Source organism: Oncorhynchus mykiss, chromosome 17, assembly GCF_013265735.2.
Source record: "Oncorhynchus mykiss isolate Arlee chromosome 17, USDA_OmykA_1.1, whole genome shotgun sequence".
Lineage (NCBI taxonomy): Eukaryota > Metazoa > Chordata > Actinopteri > Salmoniformes > Salmonidae > Oncorhynchus > Oncorhynchus mykiss.
Window position 1 is genome coordinate 24,113,772 of NC_048581.1, and position 20,560 is coordinate 24,134,331.

Here is a 20,560-nt window from a genome sequence, read left to right on the forward strand (position 1 = left end):
CTTTTCATCCAAGCTACTCAATACTGCCACTGCAGCCATAAGAAGTTTTAAATCCACTTCAAATCAGTGTAGATGAAGGGGAGGAGACAGGTTAAAGAAGGATTTTGAAGCCATGAGACAATTCAGACATGGATTGTGTATGTCTGCCATTCAGAGGGTGAATGGGCAAGACAACATATTTAAGTGCCTTTGAATGGGGTATGATCGTAAGGGGCAAGGCGCACCAGTTTGAGTGTGTCAAGAACTGCAACGCTGCTGGGTTTTTCACACTCAACAGTTTCCTGCGTGTATCACGAATGGTCCACCACTCAAAGGACATCCAGACAACTGGACAACTGTGGGAAGCATTGGAGTCAACATGGACCAGCATCCCTCTGGAACACTTTCTAAACCTTGTAGTCCATACCTCGATGAGTGGAGCCTGTTCTGAGGGCAAAATGGGGTGCAACTCAACATTAGGAAGGTGTTCTTAATATTTTGTCCACTCAGTGTACATTTAGTCAAAAATGTGAAGTACAATCTTCATAACAACTCAAAACAATCTGATTAATACACAAAGCACACCGTCTTCCCAAAATGTAAGGTAACTGCAGTCATAATGCTTGGCGGTCGCTCTTTAAACCCTTTCGGAAAGAAAAGCCTGTTGTGTTGACGGAGGCCGCAGATGGGATAAGTAAGTGTCATTAGCGCCCTAGCTAGCACAACAGGTACCTGGCTGACACCTTAGATGCACAGCTCATGATCATGATCAGGGCCAATATGGCCATGTATTTAATTTGACAGGTGGCCGTGGGGCGGAGTGCTGGGAAAAAACAAGAGGTGGTGGGGTAAGGAGGAGAGGAGGGGGCTGAGGAGAAGAGGAGGTAGGGTGAGGGAACAAAGGGGAAAGTGAGGGCAAAAGGGGGGGAACAGGTGTGTCACCATTACCTGTAGAAGTTGTGCCACATTCCATCTGTTGTCCACATTCTTATCGAGACACTTTCTTAGGAAGTCACTGAACTCTGGAGACCTGAAGAGAGTGAATGGAGATCACTTGTAATAACTACAACATTGAAAATAGGCTACAACTAAACAGTGTCATGTATTCCTCCCAAAGGCATTGAGGTAAATTAGAGTAGGTAGAACCATCTCAACAGATATGGCAAGTGCAGAGAGGAGTGAATTAGTGATACAATCTCTCTAGGCAAGAAAGTGCAAGAAGAGGAACATTGTGCAGAGTGACAGCGTATTAAAGGGGCATTTCTTCCTTCCCATTTAATTGAGGGTTCCTGAAGCCAAACCTAGACAGAAATAACTTGTCTGCCAGGCTGCCACATCACTGACTGACACGCCAGACTTACCAGCGCGATGGCTGCATCAGGGTAGGAGGATCGGCCTTGGCTATTTTCAGCAGGACTCTCATAGGGTTCATCTCGTGGTTGGGAGGCTCAATCTGGGCCATCTCGATCAGAGTCACCCCCAGGGACCAGATGTCAGCCTTGTAGTCGTACGGGCGGTCCTTAAACGTCTCACACATCACCACCTCCGGGGCCATCCTGGGAAGAACGGATAAAAAAAGAACCAATCAGAGGAAAGGAAATGTTGCAGTGAAATATGAATGACCAATGACAAAGGGACAAAATATATTAGGTGAAACGCAAATGACTATGAAACAAATTGTGTGGAAATGTGGAATTGTAGCATTTTCTGTACAGTAATATTGGGATTTTGTAGGCTATACATTATGGTTTCAATAAATTGAAATGTAAGTCAATCTTTTTTTGGGGGGGAATACATTAAAAAGTATATCAAGTTGACTGGTCAATTCAGAAGAATGGGGAGAAATAGTAATTTGATGAATTACAACAGCATGACAGGTTTTCATGTTTGACTCACCAGTATGGCGTCCCGATGAAAGAGTCTCTCCTCTGTAGTGTTTTGGTATTTTTGGCCGACACACCAAAGTCAGCTGAAACACCAATGGGAAACAGTGCTGCTGTTAGCAACTAGGGTACAACATGTTGTTGTTGTTCATAAGAATTAACCTAAGCCAGGGCTAGTCACCCTGGGGTCCGCGGCCCCTAGAGGTACTGCAGGGGGTCCGCAAAAATATATACAGTATATATTGAAGTGATTTTCATTTTTTTTAATAACCTAAATGTTTATTAATATCGCTAGCATCAACAGAATATTTTTTTAAATGACATACACTACCGTTAAAAGGTTTGAGGTCACTTAGAAAATGTCCTTGTTTTTGAAAGAAAAGCATTAAAATAACATCAAATTGATCAGAAATACAGTGTGGACATTGTTCATGTTGTAAATAACTATTGTAGCTGGAAACCCATTATCAGCAACCATCACTCCTGTGTTCCAATGGCACGTTGTGTTAGCTAATCCAAGTTTATCATTTTAAAAAAGGCTAATTGATCATTAGAAAACACTTTTGCAATTATGTCAGCACAGCTGAAAACTGTTGTCCTGATTAAAGAAGCAATACAACTAGCCTTCTTTAGACTAGTTGAGCATTCTTTCAAGAACAAGGGCATTTCTAAGTGACCCCGAACTTTTGAACAGCAGAGTACCTACAGTAGAAAACCGGATCTTATCTTATTTCTAACGATGTCAACTTTATTTCTCAACTTCTAACATCGAGCAAATTACACTCACTGTATCTGACATAGGCTTTGAAAATGCATCCGCGAATAGGCAACCAGTGTGGCAAGTGCCGCTGGGCACTGGTAAGCTTTCTTGACTTGGACATACATTTTTGCCTACACATGGCTAACCTTTGTTTAAGCAGATAAAAAGATGCTCTTGGCGAAAATGTGTTTGCTGTTACCATTCTAGCTAATAGGCTATGTTCAGGACCACAATGGAAATAAGTCCCATACTTTATTGTGTGTTATCCCCTATGATTTCACTCATGTGCATGTGTCTTTTTCAGGTGTGATTGCTTTTTTAATATAATCAAATGAATAAAAATGTGGGCTCCTGAGTGGCACAGCGGTCTAAGGCACTGCATCTCAGTGCAAGAGGCGTCACTACAGTCCCTGGTTCGAATCCAGGCTGCATCACATCCCAATCTGGTTCGCCCGGGTTTGGCCGTCATTGTAAATAAGAATTTGTTCTGAACTGACTTGCCTAGTTCATTTAAAAAATAATAAACCAAACAATTATGTGAGAGTTCCTCTTCCAATTATAACACAGCTAGAAGGAGCCAGATGTCTCACCGGATGTATACATCTGAAGCATCCGCTTAAAACGACCAAATATAATGATGAGAGTAAGTCCAGTGGCGGGAAGTGGGAGGAGCTGAAGCTCGATGAAACTTGCCGACATTCAACAAATTTACTCCTTGATTAAACAATACAGTTCTCTTCCAAAAACTACAATGTCTGTTATGAACAGAGTGCACTAAGTCTTGTAGACTTGACCCTTTAGAAACAATTAGAAAAAAATACATTGTTTAGGAGGGCAAGGGCGATTTGAGCTATTGCACACCCTCAGTTCACAGACTAGGCATTCCCTAACAGAAATATGCAAATGCATTCTCGAACGTGCCAATAGGACTGCGCTAGCTGATGCTTGGCTCTGCCCAAACCTGGCTTGTTCTGCCCACTAAGCTTACTTTTCTCCCATTGGGAACAACACTGGTGGTGTATCTTGGGTTATGATGTGGGAGGTCAAAATAATGAAAAACTATCTACCAAATCTATGAATTTAAACATGTTAAATACTTATCCTTGCCAGTATCATTCACCTGATGATAAGACATGTGACATTTTGTTTTCTGCTACGATGACATCATGTGTTGTTTATAACAGAGTGTGTGTGTGTGTGTGTGTGTATGTACGTGTTTTTGTGTGTGTTTGTGATTAACCTTTCACACAAAGTCTCTCACTGCCTGTCACTGACATGCAAACGGGCACTTTCACAGCCACCTTTGTTGTCACTGTACTGATACATACCCTACTTTGTACTGCATTATCACATCAAGCCCGTTACGCGCACAAAGTTATGACTCATCCTAATACACAACCTACTGCATGATGAGTCTGGAGCTTACTGTGTGGAGCAGCCCTCACTGTGTACCAATATGACAGAACAATGATGACATGCAGGCTTTCCTAACACGCAATCGATTTGTAGGCAGTTAGCATTGCCATAACTGAGTGACATAACTGACTCGTCGATGACGGCTACAATATTACATGATGCAATATTTCTGTCTGTATATTGTGTTATAAATGTTATGATAAACCTCACAAACAAATACCACCTAATTCCTCTTTTTTTTCTTCCACATCTGCTCTAAACATATTTGGTGTTTCATAGCGGTGATATCTTACGTTTATTTTTGACTAAACGCACCAACAGATGCACTCTCGAACATCCAAGAATGCACTTCTATGGTGTATCCAAAAACTCCCCCTGGCCCTACTAAAAGCTGCAATACGTAACTTTTTGGTGAACCAACCAAATTCACATAGAAATGTGAGTTATAAATCTGTCGTTCTCATTGAAAGCAAGTCTTAGAAGCGGTAGATCTGTTCTATGTGTGCTATTTCTATGATTCCCATTCTTATGTTTTGTGTTTGTGTCTTTTAGCAACCAGCAAAATGGTGGAGCGACAGCCGAATAACCTTTTTTCTAAGAGTGTATGGTAGTGATTTTTACTATGACTGAAAAGTGTCTTCTACTAAAGGACTAAATGTACATGTTAAGCTCAGATAGTTGGTTAGGACAGTGGTTTTCAAACGTCTCCTAGGGGACCCGTGGACGTTTCATAATTTTGTTGTAGCCCTGAACTACATCACCTGAAACACCTATCCCAGGGTTTGATTGTTGACAAGTTGAATCGGGTGTGCTAGCTGTGGAATAGTTCTAATACATGGAACGGATGCGGGTCCCCAGGGAGAGGTTTGTGAAACACACAGGGTTAGGTAACTCCCAGCCCCTCTTCCCCAGTCTCTTACCCAGTTTGACATCTCCGTTCAGGGATAGCAGGATGTTCCCAGCCTTCAGGTCTCTGTGGATCACCTTGTTGTCGTGGAGGTAGAGGAGGGCCTGGAGGGTCTGCTTACACACCACCCGGATCTGGGGCTCCGTCAGGGGCCTTTCTAGCTCTGAGGGACCGGGGCCACATAAACACATACTTAGCATTCCTCCTCACACACTGGGTTTCACTCACGCAGTCACACACACACCCTCAGCAACAGGACTTAGCTGGCTAACGGCTGTATCAATGAAGAACGTTAATACTGACACCTTATCAATGCATTATGAGGGTGGTCTACATCGTGTTGGTGCTAATCACTGGTAGTTCAATATCAGTTAACTGTTACTATACCGTTATATCCACCACGTTTCAGTCACATAATAATGTTCAATGCGTTACCATTGTGACCAGTGATTTATCGCTCATCTGCTTATCACATTCTTTAGAAGTAGGATGTAGGAAGACTGACTCACCCAGCATGACGGCATCCACCGCTCCACCCGCACAGAACTCTATCAGGATCTGCAAAATAAGAGAAGAATGGTTACAGTAGATGCAGTACAGTGGATTAAAGAAAACTAACAGCATTCATCTAATGAGGTTAAAATACCATAACAGCTTAAATACCACAGTAACAGGTAAACACACCATACATTCACAACAAACTATAGTGAGTGTTTACAGCTACACAAAGTAAGAGCCTTTTCCATCGTACTACAGGACAACAAGTCACTGTGTCATGTGGTCTTTGTCAATGGAGTCCTGTCTGGACCCAGTAGCCTTTACAATTCAATGCAAAGGATCTTAAAAGGGTCTCAAGTTCAATGATATCAAGACGCAACACACTTGACTCTACCTATCCTATCCATCACTTAGGCCTAAGTAGTTACACTATGGACCAGCAACCTTCTCCTCTCCATACTTAACCCCCCCCCTGTCACCTGCTTCATATACAAACAACACTTTAAAAGTCTCCTTCTTTTAAAGACCAAACTCCCCGGTTTGTGGCCAGTATACTCAGAGTGTCTCGGAGTAGGCGTTCTAATCTAGGATCAGTTTTCCCTTTTAAATCAATGAATGAATTTGATTATATGGACATTAGAGAGGACCTGATCTTAGATCAGAACTCCTACGGAGACGTTTTGTGTATACAGGCCTTGCTGTGTAAAACAACTTGAAAGTGAGTTGAACAGTGAATCTCCTCCTGCCCAGGTTCAGTGAATGAAACCTGCTGAGCCTTAAAGCTCTCAATATGGCTGCCTTGTGCCGCGGAGGTAAGAGGATTGGCCAGAGAGGCCATTCTGTTGCTTTGCTCTGAAGGCTTTCTCAGAGTATACACATGCAGCCTAGCCTAGCGTCGCTAGCCAGAACATAGCCCTTTCCCCAAATAGGATAAGGAGTTTCCATGCACGCCTCAGGTGGGAGGGGGCTAGCTAGAGCTGCAGAAGCGATGAGGCTAGGTATTCGGAGGAGAGAGACACCTAGCCATTCAGTGTAGGGGGGGGGGGGGGGGGGGGGGGGTAGTATCGTTCGACTAGAATAGTCCTGATATGTCAATAGACTTTGGACTGTATCAGGGCTATAGCCTAACCTAGCCTAGCATGCTGCTAACACTACGGACACAACAGAGAAACAATTAGGCTAACAAAAAACTAAAAAACAAGCTCAATTTATCCACGGCCCTACTGTGCTCAATACAGTAAAACATGTAGTTAGTTAGGGCTGAGTAGAATAGAGAAATGCTACTGACAGTGAAACAATGGAAGACATATTTGGTGAGAGGTGCCAAGAAGAGGAAGACAAAACACACTTCCTCAATGTAACAGTTAATGAGAAATTATAGGTACTCTATATTCTCCTTTTGGCTAGTATTTAGAGGGAAGTTGACCTGTTCACCTATTGAGGTTTAGATTCAAACATAATTATTGCAACAATGACCCGTGTGACCTTTCTAAGAATAACTAATTTGTTTTTATTAAAATTTTTTTTTGTGGGTAGACCAGCTTTAATATTGCAGATAGATTGTGGCTTCCATCAATGTAATTGTCTGCATCATTTCCAATCCCCCATATATTTTTTGTATATATATATATATATATATATATATATATATATATATCAACAACAACAAAAATCCTTTACTGTGTCCCCTAACCCTACCAACCCTACCCCAATTGGAGTAAACTAATGGACAACAACTCTTAGGCTTCTACTTCCAGATTATACATACTATATACATTTCACGGACACAGTATATTTTACAATAGTTCTCTTTTTGTTTGTTTTTAGTCCCAACCATCAGCTCCACTCAACCCCTCCCATCTATCTCTGAACACCATCCAGTTGATTTCTATTTGCCATATCTTTTTCGACTGTGCTGTGATGTTTATACAAAAGATGAACCAATTCTTAGCTTAGCCTTATTACAACCATATCGAACATACAATTCAACAAAAACCTTTCATTCTACCCAACAAAACTCTTGTAAAATAAGACAGTATGCTCCGCCTAAGCCTTGAAACAGCCTTGTCATTCATACAGGCCCTTGTGGTGTTGTTTCACTGGTAGGCGAGCTGTTGTTTTGGTCCAGCTGCATGTACAATCGTGTACAATAGGCCAAACAGTGGGTCTTTACAGTGACAGGCGGGTAGAGAGGAACTACAGGGCTGTCACCATGACTTCCTCTCCCAGCACACACACAGCCCTCTGAGGAGCAATTCATGTGGTGCAGAGAGAGGAGGAGGACACAACTCTGAGATAGCAGCTGTGTGGCTAAGATCCCAAACAAAGGTTAAAAGATCAGGTCAATTTAGGTTTGGGAGACAAAGATATGCAACGTATGACAAAATAGGCATATGATCTGACCCGTGATTAGGCATAACAGTCTAAGGTCAAGTACATTGGGGTTAGGATAGGAAATTAGAATGGCTGAGTCTGCGGATCCGTAGGTAACAGCCCCATCCGTCCCTTTTCCCCAGAGCTGAAGATCTGAATCACGTACTGCGCATGTTTCTTTACCTTTACGCAAATAATGTTGTCGTCACCCTCCATTCATCATTTCTCACTGTAAAATCGTTAATGATAATTATTTTAGTTTTACCAGTGAAAAGTCCATGAAGCATCTGCATACCAACCATTTGATCCCATTCAGTTTCATGGGGATATGCATTTACTGTGCCTTCGGAAAGTATTCAGACCCCTTGACTTTTTCACATTTTGTTACGTTACAGCCTTATCCTAAAATGGATTAAATATATATTTCTCAGCAATCTACACACAATACCCCATAATGACAAAGCGAAAACGGGTTTGTAGAATTTTTAGCAAATTCATAAAAAATAAAAAAACACTATTTACATAACTATTCAAACCCCTTTGCTATGAGACTCGAAATTGAGTTCAGTTGCATTCTGTTTCCATTGATCATCCTTGAGATGTTTCTACAACTTGATTGGAGTCCACCTGTGGTAAATTAAATAGATTGGACATGATTTGGAAAGGCACACACCTGTCTATATAAGGTCCCACAGTTGACAGTGTATGTCAGAGCAAAAACCAAGCCATGAGGTCGAAGGAATTGTCCGTAGTTCTCCGAAACTGGATTGTGTCGAGTCACAGATATGGTGAAGGTTACCAAAACATTTATGCAGCATTGAAGGTCCCCAAGAACACAGTGGCTTCTATCAGTCTTAAATGGGAGAAATTTAGAACCACCAAGACTCCCTAGAGCTGGCCACCTGGCCAAATTGAGCAATTGGGGGAGAAGGGCCTTGGTCAGGGAGGTGACCAAGAACCCGATGGTCACTCTGACAGAGGTCTAGAGTTCTTCTGTGGAGATGGGAGAACCTTCCAGAAGAACAGCCACCTCTGCAGCACTCCACCAATCAGGCATTTATGGTAGAGTGGCCAGACAGAAGCCACTCCTCAGTTAAAGGCACCCGACAGCCCGCTTGGAGTTTGCCAAAAGGCACCTGAAGACTCTCAGACCATGAGAAAAGAGATTCTCTGGTCTGATGAAACCAAGATTGAACTATTTGGCCTGAATGCCAAGCGTCACGAATGGAAGAAACCTGGAACCATTCCTTCGGTGAAGCATGGTGGTGGCAGCATGATGTATGTTTTTCAGCAGCAGGGACTGGGAGACTAGTCAGGATCGAGGCAAAGATGAACGGAGCAAAGCACAGGAGAGATCCTTGATGAAAATCGTCTCCAGAGAGCTCAGACTGGGACGAAGGTTCACCTTCAAAATCAGGACAACGGACACAGTCAAGACAATGCAGGAGTGGCTTCGCGACAAGTCTCTGAATGTCCTTGAGTGGCCCAGCCAGAGCCCGAACTTGAACCTGATTGAACATCTCTGGAGACACCTGAAAATAGCTGTGCAGCAACGCTCCACATCCAACCTGACAGAGCTTGAGAGGATCTGCAGAGAAGAAAGGGAAAAACTCCCCAAATACAGGTGTGCCAAGCTTGTAGCCTCATATCCAAGAAGGCTGAAGGTTGTAATCACTGCCAAAGGTGCTTCAACAAAGTACTGAGTAAAGGGTCTGAATGTGATATTTCAGTTTTTTATTTAAATTGTTTTATTTTTTATTTGATATTATGGGGTATTGTGTGTAGATTGATGGGGGGGGGGGCGACTATTTAATCCATTTTAGAATAAGGCTGTAACATAACAAAATGTGGAAAAAGTCGAAGGGTCTGAATACTTCCGAAGGCACTGTAGATCTTCTTGAGTTATTTCGATGTAGCCTACAGTGTTGTTCCGAGGTAGCCTACAGTGTTGTTCCGAGGTAGCCTACAGTGTTCCGAGGTAGCCTACAGCGTTCTTTTGAATGATGTACAGTGAGCACATTTTAGAGCAGATGGTGTTCAACTGTAGCCTACCCGTGTTTGGTTTCAATCGAAGCACATGTCGTTCACTTACGTAGAATACCATCATTAAGTGATCTCGCAGACCCTGATTCAGCTTTGATCTAACTTTATTAAATGAGCACCGTTCGCCAGAGTGGCCTGTTCTCTACGAGTAGAGCAGAGACTGTGGGAAAAGTAGAGAATCCTGCACATGTGCAGAAGCTTCGGGACCTTTAGCTGCCCGTCTATCCAATAACTTGCAAAGTGGGTATGTGCATGGTAAAAGGGTTAGCTTCAGTCACACATTGTGGAAACCCAAGTGAAATTGAGGAAACATAAAATGGCTACTGTCCCTAATCTAACCCCTTAAACATAATGTGGTTTTACCACATTGTTATTAGAGCCATATCAAATGAGGAAGACTAAATAAATCACTCTCCAGACTTGACCTCGACACAGCCTTTTAGAACGTCAAGTCTTTCATCTACAGCAAGAGCGCCTGTGCTCATCTCTTGCTCTCTCTAATTACACACCAGCTACCATGTAAGTGGCAGGTAGCCTAGTGGTTAGAGCGTTGGGCCAGCAACCGAAAGGTTGTTAGATCGAATCCCCTGAGCGGACAAGGTAAAAATCTGACGTTCTGCACCTGAACAAGGCAGTTAACCCACTGTTACCGGGCCGTCATTGTAAATAAGCATTTGTTCTTATTTGACTTGTCTTGTTAAATAAAGGCTAAATAAAAAAGCCTAGATAATAATCAATACACAACCTCCATTGGTCTAGAAGCCATTGTTCAGCAGACAATGGAGAGGAAAGGGCTGAGCACTCAACAGAGCTGCAGTGTCACCAAATACTGCAGGTAATCATCACAGCTTTTGATGAGCTTGAAAAAAGCGATGGAGCTTTTGTCTCGTTCTGCTTTGGCGCTCTTGGGAGGCTAGGGTATGTAGCCTATCAGGTAGCACCTTAGAAGAACTGACCGTGTGGATTTAGATTTTATATTACGTATCATTTGTTGAATCCACTTTTCCTGAATGAAAGGTGGAAATGCCTTTGTTTTATAGGTATTCTTTTGTATTATATTCCTATATAGCTTGGTTCATTTTAGGTGTCCTATGCCAAGAAGACCAAAACAAAACAGATGGTCCCTTATTACTAGCTAGTTAGATATGATCGCACAAATGTCCTAATTTATGCATGACCACTTTCCCAATGCAATTATGTCATCCTTATCTACGGACACAGGTGTGCCCCGGGAAAAGTCATCTGAAACTAGATCTCCAAATCCAATCAAAATTCACAGGAAGTGACCACCATCCCCCAAGGTGAGGACTAGAACAATGTGTACACAAAGAGAGGGTTATATGGATGGACTCTAGTTACTTTGGGAGGTGACAGAAAGACACAACATCACTCAGTGATATCGTGACGACGAAAAAGGCAAATATGGCAATAACCTACAATAAATGCTGCTAGTGTATGTGCTCGTTTGAACTTTGACCTGGGAAGACAATAACCGAGGTAGCGTAGGTGTGAGAGGAGGATGAACATTCCATTGTACTGACAGCCACGACACAGGTCAGTCTTCACCACTCATAATAGCCTAGTTAAGAGGCCCCAGCTAAGGACGACACTGCAGTACACTGCTGATCTTAGCTGATTCTCCATAAAACATTCCGTCTCTCAACCAATGTTCCGGTGAATAGACCTTCAAGAGTTAGTGTATTGATGTTAGTAATTGCACAATCACAGCAGCACCGCTAACAAAGCCCAACCTCCGCTGAAAACACCACTCCCTACTCACCCATAGCTTGCTGTCGTAGTAGAAGGCGTCCAGCAGCTTCACTATGTTGTGATGGTCGCAGGAGGCCAGGATATCGATCTCTACCATATAGTCCTCCAGCTCCTCCTCCGTCTTGGTGTCGATCACTTTAGCTGCAGCCAGAATGCCTGTTTGCTTGTTCTGGGCCTAAGAGACACACAGGCAGAAGTGAGAGGGTTATTATGGTGGATTCTGACAATGGAATAGACTTGAGTTCTGTTGATGCCCGTGGAAGACGTACCAAGGTTAGAGTGAGCGAGTTATTTTTTTGGGGGGGGGGGGCTTTGTGGAAATGATAGAATAGAATGGGTCCCGTTGTTGCTCTCATCAAGAGAAGAGTTGAGATCAGATTTCACATGACGTTCGCAAAAAAAAAAAAAAAAAAAAGCAGCAAACTGACACTTTTTCTCAAATGTATTTTTCACATCTTTGATGACGACCATCACAGCACAAGTCCCAATTCCATTTGAAGTGGAACTGTCTGCCGTTTGTTTTGGTCGTGTCTCATAGCAGGATGTGCTGGATGCGGACAGCAGTGATATGGGATATGGCACTTCCTCTTAACCTTGGTTGTGTTCCTCAGGTCACGTCTGCCATCGAAATGATTTGAATACATTATCCCCCGTATTATCACATTACACATGATCACATTCACAGGATGGATCCATATTCAGCACACACACACACTTCTCTTTCACTATGAATGGATGGGGAGTTTGGAGGCCGGTTCAAATAGGGTGACTCATCATGAGATTGCAGCATATTGGATTTGGCCTGTTGTAGCTCTAGTAGTGCCAGGATAGTCCATTATTTACTATTCTTAGTAAATGTAGAGTAAATGTTGCTGTGCTTTGTTCATGGAGCAGCCAACGGTTTGGTTGTAGTAGTCGTCAACTTCACATGGCATCTGTTACTAAACTGACTAAGGCATTTGGGATTCTCTACGACAAGTAATAGTTAGATTTGGAAACCATAATAGATCAGAAATAAATTGAAAACAGAGCACAATCATGGTAGGGATCCAGATGGCTATTATTATACCGTTACACCATGCCCAAAAATAGGCTGGTGGCTGCAGAAGAACAAACAAGCTAATTGGAAAAGCGTCGACAAAGCACCCTGCTACTGGTCTTGGCCCTCCACTCACGGGTGATCACATTCAATGTCACTCATGTAAACAATGCTTTTTGCTCTGCCCATGCATCGAGGTCGGTGAAAAGAATGCCACAATGTATTGCGACTCATCTAAGACGGTTTAGGGCTGCTGTGAATGGCCTAACAATCAGAGTTTGGGAAGAAATAGCTGTGTGTGTGTGTGCGCGTGCATACGTGTATGTGTGTGTGGGGACTGGAGACAGTGTAGTTGGCAATGCTGACCAAAATGAAAAGAATGGCAGTCATTAATCCAATGTTGAGCTTCGTCCTAATCATAAGAGTAAGAAGTAACATTTCCAGTCGTAGCCGAAGTGAAGAATTCCAAGGAACACGATGTAAGATTTGTTACTCCAATTGGTTACAGCAGAGTGGTCGGAGACGAACACACACATGACATGACTCTTGAAAGATGGTTTTAAAACTGTAAGTGTAACGTGTTTACAATGTCATCATCATTGCTACAACAAATCAGAAGAGGTCTACAATGACTCAAAAGGACCTATCCTACCTTATAGACTTTCCCAAAGGCTCCATCCCCCAGTTCTCCAATGATCTCCCATATCTCCTCTGGGTTCTCGTCTCTGTGGACATGCTCATACTGTTTCTTCTTCTTCTCAGCACCCAATTTAAAGATTTTACGGAAATTGAAAAAGGATGCCATTTTCAAGCCAGCCTTCTTCAGATAGATAGTGGACAAAGGAATGAATATCCAGCAATTCGAAGATCATCAGTGCGTTCTACTGCATAGGACTTGAACTGTTGTGTTTACTTAGGTCCCTTGGTGTGTTCTTCTGAGTCAAGCAGACTCCGGGGTGGCATATTCAATAGGTTACCGTATTATAACAATTCAGAATGATTTCAAATACTGTTAGACTGAAATAATTGATGGTCAAACCGTTATTATGGCAACGATATCACAGTTATCCCATAACAAAATGAAGTTCCAACGACATCATGGGCTATTGTTGATTCTTACACCAACAATATTCACTTTGATGTCTCCTGGCATTGTATTTCCGTCCAAAGAATAGACTTTCACAGTGCAAAGTAAGCACGGGAAGTTGCTGCTGTTCCTTAACTCAGAACAACCAACACTGGCCTGACAACGCAAACGGCAGGGCTCTTTCCTCAGCCAAAGAGCAAACAGAGAAGGTAGAGAATCGACCCTTCAAAATAATTATATTCCAATAAATGTTATATTCGATCCCCCAAAGTCACTTGAATTTATGTATATCGAATAAAAACACCGTTGGTATGATAAGACAATGTTCTTTCCCTTGGCGAAGCACGGGGTCCAGTAATCTAGAGGATTTGGTGTCAAATGCGCGTTCATGAGCCCGCAACTGTAGTTCTTTCACTTCTTCACGCTTGATCGATGTTGGAGGAGAGAGCTCCTAGAGGACGTTGCTTCCACCCTCAGCACTGGAGGCTAGCATTATGTGTTAGACATTATTCATAAATTAAAGAAAACGTTTAAATAATATTTTAAGGAGTACGACATTTTGTAGAGGCCTATTCAATGCATTCATAGTCCAGGCCTATTGTTCAGCCCTGCAACATTTTGTAAATCCTAAGTCAAATTTAACGAGAAAGAAAAGCCATATAGCCTCATTAAAAAAGATTGCACATTTACCCTAATATTGAAAATGTTCAATTCTGATAATTGCATCAATATGAGAGATAATACAGTCTGATACAGTGATGGGTTTCTTTCTTCTCTCATTATATTGCTTAAAACGACATGTCCCAGATACCCATGCGAGACGTGCACTCGCTCGTGCAGCCGCAAACTTTTCAACATTGTTATCTTTACCACATTTACATATATTAATAATTGTCCTTCACGAGTAAAATATGTTAACATAAATACATGGTTTATTTAATCTGTTCTATTTTCATTTTTTTTTTACATCTATATATTTACGTGTGGGAAATTCACGTGACCGGAAACTCAGACTTCTGCGGAAGCAGTGCAAATATTTGCTCAAATGTCAAACCATTTCCCGGGAAAACGAAGCAAAACAAACTAACTAAGCGAGGGAGAGATGAGTAATCGTTCGTACGTACGTAAGTAGGTTAGCTTGCTACTTTTGATTGTCTTTGATCGCGTGTAGTGAGTCGCCTATGATGGTATGCAGCCTGAAGCGAAGGATCCAGAGGAGGATAGTGTCTGGGAGGAACCACCTTCAATGCTGTGGGGACTGGACCCCATGTTCAACGCTTTCACCAGGCTCTATGTCAAAGACATCCTACAGATGAGAGAGTCCTGTCAAGTGTCAGGTGCTTTTACCTTCAGTTTTGACAACGTGAATGCCATGTTTATTCAACATTACTAGCTAACACATTTAATTTCCCCTAACCTAGGGATATACTTCTACAACTCTCACCCGATATTCAAAGTTGATGTGCTCGGGACTGTGGTGTACAAACGAGAGCGAGAAGACTTCTTCTGTTACGGTGGTAATGATGAAGCTCAGTTGATTCATTTTGAAATATTCCTACTTTGTCTCTTCACATCAAACTATTATCCACATGCAAACATTGAGTCCAATATGGTTGCTGTTATCATTGCTTCACAGTTGATGATGGTACTGGTGTTATAAACAGCCTTTGCTGGAAAGATGAACCGTGGAGGGAGCAAGGTGACCCTGCTACACGTAAGTGCAGATATTCTCATTATAGCTGTGTGTCAGCCCTGTTCATGTTCACGGTTGGCTGTAATATCTTCAGCAGGGGCAAGGTCCTTCGGTAGCAGCGCTCGTGAAGACTTCAACCCAGCCAACGAGCTGAAGAAACTACGGCAAGCCCAACATAGCAGCTCCCACCTGGAGATAGGAGAACTGCTCAGGGTGCGAGGGCCCGTCAAGACCTCCAGACAACAGCGAGAGATAATGGCCTCCACTTACTGTGAGTGGAGAGGCGACGCATGAGCATGGTCACACAGACGCAGGCATGCACGGTCATGCGCATGTGGACACACACTTCTGCATTTTGCAACTATACACAGTTTATTAAACCTGACATATTGTTGTCCTTACAATCTCTAATGGCCCCCCAATATGTTGGTTGTAGATAAAGTGTCAGACCCAGTGATGGCGGTCCAGATATCCTGGATGATGGAGGTTCCTCAGCTCTACAGAGAGTGCTATGATAAACCATTCCATCTGGACAGCAGTGCACAGAACCCTAACATTCAAGGGTAGGTCTAATAATCTCTTTAGCTGTATTCAATTGCCGGTCAGTGAGTAGCAGCATCATTTCGGGTAGTATGCATGATATAGCTTCAAACTTTGATTTAGTGACATTTTTGTGAATATCTTTATGGCTTATTTGGTATTCCTGCAGTGGTTCTGCTTCATACCTGCTTGGCAGAGCCACTCATATCCTGAAGGACTTCCTGAAAGTGAAAGAAGTCACCAGGTTCAGACCCTATGATGTCCAGGACCTTCTACAGCCTCTGGTCTCCAGACAACCTCAGAAGACAGCAGCAGAACAAGTACACATACAGTGGGAAGAACAAGTATTTGATACACTGCTGATTTAGCATGTTTTCCTACTTACAAAGCATGTAGTCTGTATTTTTTTTAATCATAGGTACACTTCAACTGTGAGAGACTGAATCTAAAACAAAAATCCAGAAAATCACATTGTATGATTAAGTAATTAATTTGCATTTTATTGCATGATATAAGTATTTGATACATCAGAAAAGCAGAACTTAATATTTGGTATAGAAACCTTTGTTTGCAATTAGAGATCATACGTTTCCTGTAGTTCTTGACCAGGTTTGCACACACTACAGCAGGGATTTTGGCCCACTCCTCCATACATACCTTCTCCAGATCCTTCAGGTTTTGGGGCTGGGCAATATGGACTTTCATCTCCCTCCAAAGATGTTCTATTGGGTTCAGGTCTGGAGACTGGCTAGGCCACTCCAGGACTTTGAGATGCTTCTTACGGAGCCACTCCTTAGTTGCCCTGGCTGTGTGTTTCGGGTCGTTGTCATGCTGGAAGACCCAGCCACAACCCATCTTCAATGCTCTTACTGAGGGAAGGAGGTTGTTGGCCAAGGTCTCGCGATACATGGCCCCATCCATCCTCCCCTCAATATGGTGCAGTCGTCCTGTCCCCTTTGCAGAAAAGCATCCCCAAAGAATGATGTTTCCACCTCCATGCTTCACGGTTGGGATGGTGTTGTTGGGGTCCTCCAAACACGGCGAGTGGAGTTTAGACCACAAAGCTCTTTTTGTCTTATCAGACCACATGACCTTCTCCCATTCCTCCTCTGGATCATCCAGATGGCCATTGGCAAACTTCAGACGGGCCTGGACATGCGCTGCAGGATTTTAATCCATGACGGCGTAGTGTGTTACTAATGGTTCTTTGAGACTGTGGTCCCAGCTCTCTTCAGGTCATTGACCAGGTCCTGCCATGTAGTTCTGGATAGATCCCTCACCTTCCACATGGTCATTGATGCCCCACGAGGTGAGATCTTGCATGGAGCCCCATACTGAGGGTGATTGACCGTCATCTTGAACTTCTTCCATTTTCTAATAAATTGCACCAACAGTTGTTGCCTTCTCACCAAGCTGCTTGCCTATTGTCCTGTAGCCCATCCCAGCCTTATGCAGGTCTACAATTATCCCTGATGTCCTTACACCCTCTCTGGTCTTGGCCATTGTGGAGAGGTTGGAGTCTGTTTGAGTGTGTGGACAGGTGTCTTTTTATATAGGTAACGAGTTCAAACAGGTGCAGTTAATACAGGTAATGAGTGGAGAACAGGAGGGCTTCTTAAAGAAACTAACAGGCCTGTGAGAGCCTGAATTCTTACTGGTTGGTATGTGATCAAATACTTATGTCATGCAATAAAATGCTAATTAATGACTTAAAAATCATACAATGTGATTTTCTGGATTTTTGTTTTAGATTCCGTCTCTCACAGTTGAAGTGTACCTATGATAAAAATGACAGGCCTCTACATGCTTTGTACTGTAAGTAGGAAACACTGCCGATTTTGCAGGTTATCAAATACTTGTTCTCCCCACTGTATATGAATATAGCCTAGATCATTTGTGAAACATCTATGTAGGCATTATAAAGGGTTTATGAAGGCACCATTAAGCTTTTAAGTTGTTCATTTTAAAGTGGAATTGTATTTTTTTTTAAATCTGATTTGATGCTAGGAGCCTGAGGCTGGTCCATCATCGGGTCCACCAACATCTTTCAAACAGCTCAGGGAGCTACTCCAGAAGAGCCTTCAGATTCTGCAGGACGAAGGCTTGGTGTTCCGCAAGGTCAAATGTCAGGATGAAGTTTACCATGTAAGCAGCAGCAGCACATCAATATAGCACTGAGATCCTCTGTGATATCTATGTGAAGCTCATCAAACACTTTGACGCTGAGGCTCATGGGATGTGGGACACAAGCAAAGTGCTCAGCATAGAAGAATGAATAATTTTGAGACTGATCTTTCATTGTATTATTGTGGTGACTGAAGGTTATATTGGAATGACACAAGTATTGATTCTACCGTATTTCACCCCTTTAGGTAACGGAACGGGACAAGGATCTTCTCATGGCAATCAGAGACATTCTTCGGGAAGATTGCAGACGAGAGAAATGTAAGGGGATTTCCCCTCTTCTTACTCCTTTTAGAGTACTTTACAATATACTGCTCCCCCAGTGCTATACCAGTGTATTATAATATGTATTGATGGTATTTCTCTCGCGTTGCCAGATGCGGAAAAGGGTTGCCACATCCTGCACATCCTGTCCAGTGTGAGACAGAGGTACAGTCGCAACGTGAGCAAGGCAGCCTTGGAACTGGTCCTCAAAGCTCTGGAGTGTAATAGTGACATCATCAGCACCAGCGACAGTCATTACACTATCCTCTGACGCTGATTTAGACATTCTGGGACATTCCACAAACTATCTGAAATGGGAGTGAAACGGGGAGGTACTATCCGACCTTGTCCAATAAGAAACGCATGTTTTTAAGCGGGTTTATAAGCGCGGAAATCGACTCTGCCGCACGAGCATGCTTTTCGGGCACAGTCGATAGCGCGCCGGACCTCGGGCTCGAAGGTTGAGGGTTCGAGACCTGCTCCCTGCTGTTTCATTACAATATGTATAACGTGTGCCCTAATAAATATGACCTTAATAAATGTGATTATTACTTAACATGGCCGTCTTCAAGATGTCAGTCGCTATCAATCATGCTGGAGCTATGTACATTTGTATGAATGTGTATTTAAGGAGTACAGTTTTGTGCAATATTTATTTTTAAAATGTGCTAAAGTTGTATAAATTATGTGTACAATACCTGGATTTAGAATTAAACTTGGAGCATATGCTCATTTTGCACACGGGGGCAGTATTTCGTCGTTTAATATGCACCGCGATGCAGCCCGTTCGCTGATTGGTCCACTTTGAAACATCTGTATCCATACGTCCAAGCTATTGATGAGAGCAGCCTATAGCGTCTTATGACTCAGTTGCCACCGCTGTCAACGAAACTGCGAGGCATAAGAAGCAATATATGGAATCGTTTATGCTATCTAGGCCCAAAGAACAAATAGGTTGTTATAGCTATTTGTAGCCTTTGTAATGGTTATTTAACCATAAATGCTTTTGATAATGAAGAGTTAAATTGTTATGCTGAAACCAATCACATTCATAAAAAAGTATCCTTACATGATCTAAGCGCAGTGTGACGTTCACATTTTTCTTGTCATTAGCTACATTGTAGCCACTGTTGGGAACACTTTGAAGGTTTACAGCTCGTGAATATTATTACAATGATTACGCATCTTTTCCAACATATCTAAATGTTTACAAACACATAGACAATGCCAAGATACACAGAACTACATGCAAGTATTCCATAAACTATGAGTTGGAATATGGGACTTCAATCTTCTAGCACAGTTTACCCCAAATGCTTGATCCCACTGGTGGACGCACGACAAGCAAGCCCATCCCACTAACCCCCCCCCCCCCCCCCCCCAAAAAAAAAAAAAAGATTGTCTCTGCGCCTTGCTTGCTTCTGGAGGCATTTGGCGGTGAATTCGGTGGCTTTTTCAGTCTACCCCAACCCTATATAGCCTACAGGTATGCACCCCTCGCTGAAGGTATTGTGGTCCAACACAAAGGAACTCGCTCCACTTTCCTATTTGAGGTGACCTCCTTCTCAGCATGCGACTGCTTGCCAGCCTGCCTTGTTGTCCAACGTGAAGATATCGCCTTTCGGATTTCGGGCAGAATGTTTTAGCCATATAAATATATATTTTCAATTGATAGGGACTATGATATATTCTGCATTTGGGTATATTACGCATACTCAAGGCAAGACATTTGATTCCCTGCGCCGGAACATTAGCTAGAATCGACAACCCAATCAATGAATGTCCTTATTGAATTCTTCTTCTCCAACGTTTCTTGAACTGCAGAGGCTATAGCCTACTACAGGAACTGGGATATTGCATTTATTGTGTGTGTACGCTGTAGCCATTTCCAACGTCAAGATGCAGTTTCGGACAGTGTTGGATGTAAAAGTCGTGGACGTGGAGAAGCGGCGCAATCCGTCCAAACATTACGTGAGTAGGATACCCCCCTCACCATTTATCTACCTACCTGGGTCCATTCAAAATCCGAACTACAATGACTACCTAATATATTCTGTATCTATTTATGAATAGAATACACGGTGAAAGGTTTCCCCACTTATAGCCTATACCAGTCATCGCAGC

General features: G+C 42.7%; 3 protein-coding genes across 10 annotated transcripts in view; 2 read left to right on the top strand and 1 right to left on the bottom strand.

Moving 5' to 3' along the window:
• Positions 1-14,150, bottom strand: part of slkb (STE20-like kinase b) — a 34,608-nt gene extending 20,458 nt beyond the window's left edge. The window contains exons 1-7 of the mRNA XM_021567865.2: positions 13,321-14,150; positions 11,640-11,804; positions 5,455-5,503; positions 4,959-5,108; positions 1,876-1,948; positions 1,341-1,535; positions 928-1,009 (exon numbers count right to left, since the gene is read on the bottom strand). Of these exons, the coding sequence (XP_021423540.2) occupies positions 928-1,009; positions 1,341-1,535; positions 1,876-1,948; positions 4,959-5,108; positions 5,455-5,503; positions 11,640-11,804; positions 13,321-13,473 (867 nt within the window). The 5' untranslated portion in view covers positions 13,474-14,150. The remainder of the gene's footprint in view (positions 1-927; positions 1,010-1,340; positions 1,536-1,875; positions 1,949-4,958; positions 5,109-5,454; positions 5,504-11,639; positions 11,805-13,320) is intronic.
• A 589-nt stretch (positions 14,151-14,739) lies between these two features.
• On the top strand, positions 14,740-19,394 carry stn1 (STN1 subunit of CST complex). 4 transcript variants are annotated; one of them, XR_005036886.1, is made up of 10 exons: positions 14,741-15,092; positions 15,177-15,272; positions 15,392-15,469; positions 15,543-15,719; positions 15,885-16,011; positions 16,158-16,332; positions 17,996-18,133; positions 18,361-18,433; positions 18,550-18,808; positions 18,914-19,394. XR_005036886.1 is itself a non-coding variant. In XM_021567867.2 (9 exons), the coding sequence occupies exons 1-9, from the start codon at positions 14,945-14,947 to the stop codon at positions 18,705-18,707; spliced, it is 1,167 nt and encodes a 388-aa protein (XP_021423542.1). In that variant the 5' UTR covers positions 14,740-14,944; the 3' UTR covers positions 18,708-19,178. The 4 variants fall into 4 exon arrangements, 3 of the variants coding, with proteins under 3 accessions (XP_021423542.1, XP_021423541.1, XP_021423543.1); XM_021567867.2 differs by having other exon boundaries at positions 14,740-15,092; positions 15,546-15,719; positions 18,550-19,178; XM_021567866.2 differs by having other exon boundaries at positions 18,550-19,178.
• A 457-nt stretch (positions 19,395-19,851) lies between these two features.
• LOC110493536 (SH3 and PX domain-containing protein 2A) overlaps positions 19,852-20,560 on the top strand; it is a 119,283-nt gene continuing 118,574 nt past the window's right edge. For all 5 annotated transcript variants that reach the window (XM_036949457.1, XM_036949458.1, XM_036949461.1 and 2 more), the window contains exon 1: positions 19,852-20,407. In XM_036949457.1, the coding sequence (XP_036805352.1) occupies positions 20,336-20,407 (72 nt within the window). In that variant the 5' untranslated portion in view covers positions 19,852-20,335. The remainder of the gene's footprint in view (positions 20,408-20,560) is intronic.